The 6,871-nt window shown below is 43.2% G+C and overlaps 1 protein-coding gene across 1 annotated transcript; it reads right to left on the reverse strand.

Moving 5' to 3' along the window:
• Positions 1-1,355: 1,355 nt before the first annotated feature.
• On the reverse strand, positions 1,356-5,947 carry ZFP36 (ZFP36 ring finger protein). Its single transcript, XM_066581912.1, has 2 exons — positions 5,838-5,947; positions 1,356-3,601 (listed from the first exon to the last, which is right to left on the reverse strand). The coding sequence occupies exons 1-2, from the start codon at positions 5,871-5,873 to the stop codon at positions 2,705-2,707; spliced, it is 933 nt and encodes a 310-aa protein (XP_066438009.1). The 5' UTR covers positions 5,874-5,947; the 3' UTR covers positions 1,356-2,704.
• Positions 5,948-6,871: the final 924 nt, after the last annotated feature.

Consider the following 6,871-nt stretch of genomic DNA (forward strand, 5'->3'; position numbering starts at 1 on the left):
CTTTGACTCGTGACTAATACTGGATATACACACGGCTCTATTTACGTTTGGTATTATGTATATCAGTTTGCCAAGCTGGAATAGTGTAGCATAGTGATGTGGGACCAGCAATAACACCGCTGTGGATACTTTTTGTTGTGGGCATGTAGAGGTTGCAGCCACACTTTCGCCCCAGTACTTCAATGGGCCCAATGCCATATACAAGAACAGCATTATCAATGGAGCTTTAAAGGGGTTGTCTCGCGGCGAAAGCGGAAAAAAAATTTTTTTCACTTACCCTCGCATTCTGCCCTGTTAAAAAGAAAGCATAGGTTAGTTTTTAACAAGCACATTGCACTTACCTGCATCAGCGTTCTGCAGCTTCTTCTATTCTTCTTTTAAAGATGGCGCCGCGGGCCTTCTCCCACGGTGGACCGCGGGTCTTCTCCCATGGTGCGCCATGGATTTTCTTCTCCTTCCTTGCGTTCCATTGCCGATTCCAGCCTCCTGATTGGCTGGAATCGGCACACGTGATGGGGCGGAGCTACGATGACAGCGCGGTGACCAGCTCTCCGGCACGAGCGGCCCCATTCACCAGGCAGAAGACCGCACGTCTAAAAAAGCAAGAAGCCAGCAAAATTAGACGGAGCCATGGAGACGGGGACGCCAGCAACGGAACAGGTAAGTGAATAACTTCTGTATGGCTCATATTTAATGCACGATGTATATTACAAAGTGCATTAATATGGCCATACAGAAGTGTATAACCCCACTTGCTTTCGCGAGACAACCCCTTTAAGTTAAGCCTCAGTACATATCAGTGCTTCAATATGGCTCACAACATGGAATGCTCAGTGCATTATATATGGTGTATAGGGGGGTGTTATCTATACTTGTGCCCCATATGGCTGTTCTACTATGTCCTGTAATGTTACATAAATGAATGACTCCCCTTCCTCAGCAGCAGGCATTTATCCCACAACAAAACAAGGCACCGTGAGCCCCTAGTGGTGGCTTTCTATAATGACAGGCACTTGGTTTAAACATATGTAGAGTAGTGCATAAGATATGACTTTGTTGGTGAAGACTATTCCCTAAATGGATACAGTTGGAGAGTCAGTTCTGTAGGCCAGCCATTGTGCCGGTGCTCCCACAACTTGCTCTAGTCTTTTCTGAAATGCTCCTGTCCCATTAAGAGACTAAATAGATCTAAGATGTTGACATTGAGGACACAGTAGATGAAGTCATAGCTCTGAGTATTACACAAAACAGACTCCAAGGGGTAATGCTAAATGTTTCATGGTTGACTTACGATAGTGACCCCCCCATAGGCGATAGCTCCAACATCAGTCCCGAGACAACAAAAGGCGACTTGATTATGCAAATTTGACTTTTATTAGCTTCATTTATTTCACTTAAGTGATTACAAACTTATTTCTTGACAAATATATATTATTTTCCAAATAATACAAAAAGATAAATAGATATAAAATTTATTTGGTAATAAATAGGACATAAATAGATACATAGGTGTTAGAAGATACACACTTTGGATTACTATGATCAAGGTATTAATTACTACCGGATTTTGCTGATATTTCCCATAAAGCACCTGATTTTGACTCCTGTATCGGCCATCCTGTGAGGTATAAGGCACACTGCAAAGATCCTAGAGATGGGAGTACTAAAATGCATTGCGTGTGGTTGTCATAATACCCAGTGGCAAGAATGAGAAGAGTTGCAAGGTATCTAAGACTTCATGGAATTTCACCATGTTGGACACAAGTTATACATCATATCGACCAATCAGAGGTCTCCTTTCCTTACTATGATGCATTGCCAATTAAATCCTTACACCTGATTGGTCAATTATGGGTATAGCCCATCTAGGTTACAAAAAGAGAGGTCTTATTTATCCATAGTGTATGAAGTACAGTGTGTAGAGATAGCAGATCTTGACGTCTTCCAGAGACACAAGTTTATATAAGAGCAATGAGTCTGAAATAGGTATTATATAAAAGGGACATAATTGGGGAAGAGGGTGCTACCTGAATGTCAAGGATGGTGCCATGTACTGAAGAGTATACACAGTGTAGTGTATATTACATATGTAGTAGTGTATCTGTATAATACACAATGATACTGTAATATTATTGTATTATAACACTGCAATGCATTGCAGCACTTCCGGAAAAGCGATTTTTTTGGAGTTCACAGGAGTAAAAAGTCAGGATTTTTTTCACAATTGGGATACTGGTCCACTCTGGGTCCCATTCTTCCAAAGTTTAGGTCCAGCTAAAACTCTGGGAGATGAGACTAGGGGCAGTAAACATGCTATACACCTTGTTTTGCTACATGAATTCAGAGCTTCATCCCTATCTACAGTACACAGCAAGTAGTAGGGTATGCCCTTACACAAAAAAATTCACCTGTCATCTCTGGAGCCTTACAGGACTCCAGATCTGCATAGGTTAACAATAGATTTTTTTCGGAAAAGGGGTTTCCATATGTGCAAAAAATGTCTATTGAGGCTACTTTAAAGCCTTCAACCCCAAACTGCGTAAAGCCCTGAGAATCAGCGAAAGGCACTTGATTTAAGTTTTTTCCTCTACCGGTAGCCGTAACTTCACAGAACATTTCTTCTTCAGGTCAACAACTGTCCTGATGCTGACAGCAGGGCTGAAATTTAAATTTGTTCTGATGCTTTTCTCTACTTTCAAATTCCTCAATCAGATACAGATAATCTGTGGAAGATAGGCAAGCGTTTGTTGGTTGCCATTTGACTTGGCACCTCAAACACTGGAGACTCCGAGCCACTGCTGTAACACTCATTTTCGGTCAAGGAACTGGAAGAAGGTGAACGTAGGAGTTGATAGCTGGAGAAAGGGTCCTGAGCAAGATTCCCAGCTCTAGAACATCGGCATGAGCAACAACGATTACAAGACTCCATTCCTTTGAGGGAAGACACATGGCTTCTGGTCTCAGAAGGAACAGGAGAGAAAATGGAATCACTGGGAGGTGGGGATACTGATGAAGCTCTGGAAAATGAAGCAGGATCCGGGAAGCCTGGTGGTGGTGGAGAGGATCTTCTCATGGGTACACCGCTGTAGCTGACGCTCTGGCGTAAAATGTGTTGAGGACTAGTACCCTGCTCAGCTGGGTGGTGAATAAAATTGCATCGGGACCCATATGGGCATTCTCCATAGAGGTGGAACTTATGGCAATACTCAGTCTTGTATTTTGGATGACGGTTTGGCTCTCTTAGCTCACCCTGCCCATGAGCAAACTGACATTTGGAGCCATATTTACAAGTACCTGTTTCAGAGAAGGTACGACACAGCTCTGTCTTGTAACGAGGTGATGGAGCAGGAAGAGAAGGCAGGGGATTTTTTAGAGGAGGGAACCCCGGTGGTGGTGGAGGTAGTGCTGTTCGGGGCCCTTCGGTAAGGCTGATGGACCGATCTGCTCTGAAAGGAGCACGAGGAGGCTCAAAAGTCCATCGAGCAGACCACTTTATTTCATCATAGACTTCAGGTGCGCAAGAATGTCTCCTCTTTGGGTTGGTGAAGATATTGTCATGGGTGCTTTCTACATCTTCTGGCAACTTCAAGTTGCGAAGGTTCTGGTGATTTAAAGAATGCAGAAGTATTAGGATGATTCCTTGGCCCAACCCAACAATTTTCAATTCAGTCAGTCTTAAGCATGCAATTCATATATCAGTATCATAGCTAAATCTTGGCAGCACAACCAGAAATGCAAGTTTCTCTTGTAGCCAGAAGACCAGGTGGTTCTACATGAATGTGTCATACATATGAACAAGCTGCAAAGTATATGGTTGCTTGAGCCAAAGGCATTGAAATAGGAGTCTGAAAGTCAGATAATTTCAGCTGCGCACTCAAACAGGAAGTCTGGTCTTCGTTCTCTGTCATATATATATGTATATAGGGCAGAAAGACAAGAGGCAACTTGTAGGAAAGCAGAGTTGTTTCTGACTGTTAGGGCCCTGATACAAAAACACCAACTTCTCATGAAACAGAAAACACTTAAGGTGATAGAAAGTTAAACGGTATAAAGGTCAGAGGGGTAGTAAAATACAAGCACTAGTGGGACAGAGGGGTACTTAAGTTCAAGAACTTGCAAGACAGTGGAGTAAACTAAGGACTGTCAGGACAGAGAGATAGTAAAGTACGAGACTGTTAGGACAGAGGGTAGTAAAGTATAAGGCCTGGTAGGATGGGTGGGAAGTAAGGTACAAGGACTGGTAGATCGGAGGGATAGTAAAGTATATGGACTGGTAGAACAGAGGGGTAATAAAGTATAAGAAATGTTTGGACATAGGAGTGTAATGATTGGCAATATGGAGGGGTAGTAAAGTCTAAGGACTGGCAGAAGAGAGGGTTAGTGAAGTAAAATGAGTGCCAGGAAGGAGGGGTAGTAAAGTATAAGAACTGGCAGGAGAGAGGGTTAGTAAAGTATAAGAACTGGCAGGAGAGAGGGTTAGTAAAGTATAGGGACTGGCAGGACGGAGGGGTAGTAAAAGTAAAGTAAAAGGACTGGCAGGAAGGAGGGGTAGTAAAGTATAAGGTTTGGTAGAAGGGAGGGCTAGTAAAGAATATAGACTGGCAGTATAGGGAAATGGTAAAATATAAAGGCTGACACAACAGAAGATAGTAAATGGAAGGACTGGTAGGACAGGGGGTACTAAAGTTCAAGGACTGGGAGACAGAAGGTTAAGAGTTAAGCAGAAGTAGATATTAGTCACAGCAAGTTTTGAGAACTGACAAAAAAAGGGCTGAGCTAGAGCAAGGTTTGAGCACTGACAGCAGATAAGGGTTTGTGTGATAACAAGGTCCAAGGTCTAAGATGAATCAGCTCAGAATTAACAAAGTACAAGAGGCTCAGCAGCCATACAACAGACACAAGGGTTGGGACAGCACAGATAGATGCAAAGATTAGTTGTTAAAGGTACAAGTATTGCAGAAGGGATGAAGCATGACTGAGGAACACAAAGCTCTACGGGGAACATAACACATACAGACACTAATACGTGACAAGCAGGTCCACCAACAGGGTGACCAAGATTACAAAGTGACAGAGAACATTGGCAGGACAGAAGAATGAGGTCAGTCTGGTCGAGTTGTCATGGCAGGTTCCAGATCTGGTCATAAACATGTCATTGGTTACATGAGACTGAACAATAGTCATGAGATATCCGGTAGTACCGGTACCTCTGGGTCTCTCCTACACACCGAGTACAGAATACGACTTAAGCCAACTAGAAACAAAGCCCTATTGTACTGAATGAGTGGAGCACCATGGGAGCAGATTATCATCAGCTGCGGGACCTGAATAGGCCATATTCTATTACGTTATAGCTTTACCCTAAGCCAAAAACAGACTGACTTTGTTTATTACAGTATATACCACTTATCCTGTCTCACAGCCTTCTGAACCCCAGAAGACACCTCAACTGTTTTGGCATCCATTATAAAACCTTTCCACGTAGAGCATTTGGGACATTAACTCCATCTATAACCCTTCCAGATCCCCCTCCAAAGATTACAATCCCTTGACCTTCGCATCACCTCTATATCCGGTCTATCTCCTGGTCCCAACCTAAATTTAGTCCCCATTGTGCCCCTGCATATCCTGTGACTTGTCCCACCTCGTCATTCCACCTAACATAACCATAGTAGAAGAAACAAGTTACAATACAACATAGAAACATAATGTCTATAGAGACAGTCAAAACTGTAACCATAAGCAATTATAGCGTCATCTCAATCCGTCATGAAAATGTTGAAGGCCCCTACAGAAGAAGACCCCCTGATGCCAGGTGGCACTACCCAAGGTCTCACCTCGTAGATTGTTTGTATATCCAGCATTGTGGACATAATGATCCAAAAATAAGTGCTTGCTCCTACACTCAGTGATTCTTTAGGGCAGTCAGTGCAGTTCTGAGCCTTCAGCAGCCTTCCTTTTATATACACAGTGTATACCATGCACCTCCTACTGTTAAATATGATGTCATCCCTTAGGCTGAAGTCCAGAGAGGGGGGAAGGCGTTAGCTAATCTCTCTCCTCAGGAAAACAAGTAGGTCTCCAGCCAAGATAGAGGGAGGGAGAGAAAAAGCAAATCCAGGAGTGGAGAAGGAGAAAGAATGCAAAGAGGGCAGAAGAGAGAAACTAAGACTGAAGAAAGAATCCAAGAAGAGAAGAAGGAAAGCGAGGAAGGAACAAAATAACAACACAAGGGATTAGTCCTGTTGAGAACTGCGCAAAGCGTGGGGGTTATACAATGTATCAGTAGGGGTATTGATCATACAGGCTTGGCAGCAAAACATGGTGGTATCTGCAGCAATACGATCACCTCCCTGGAGGACTATCCTCCGTGTACGCCGTGATACAATGTAACAACTGTGCTATACAGAAGGCAACCTGATTGTACGCATAATGTATCGAGTTTACTGCGGGCAATCTATAACAGGGAGCCTCACTCTATGTCAGCTCTGCAGGTTTGCACAACTCCCTGGAAGCCACATTGATACAATATAGTCGCCTACATTATAAGCCGACTTCCTTCTGTGTGGGTCCTTCTTAAAGCTTGTCGGCAAGTTAGCACAGGAACAGGACTTCCATCACCATGTTGTCACTTATGCGTCCCCCTTTTTTTATATACATGGGAATGTGCGCAGGTGATGCATGGCGCTTTACGAGAATTTAGAGGGTCAGGCTGGTGAATTTGTACCAAAAAAAAAAAAGCAGATATGTAATGTAGTAATTTTACCTGTCATTGAAAAAATACTAAAAGTAGTCAAAACAACACATATTCCTGAATGCGAAAGGCGAAAGAAGAACAATACAGCTAGCCTAAAGTTTACTAACAGGCTCC

Source organism: Eleutherodactylus coqui, chromosome 10 (genome assembly GCF_035609145.1).
Source record: "Eleutherodactylus coqui strain aEleCoq1 chromosome 10, aEleCoq1.hap1, whole genome shotgun sequence".
NCBI classification, from domain to species: Eukaryota; Metazoa; Chordata; class Amphibia; order Anura; family Eleutherodactylidae; genus Eleutherodactylus; species Eleutherodactylus coqui.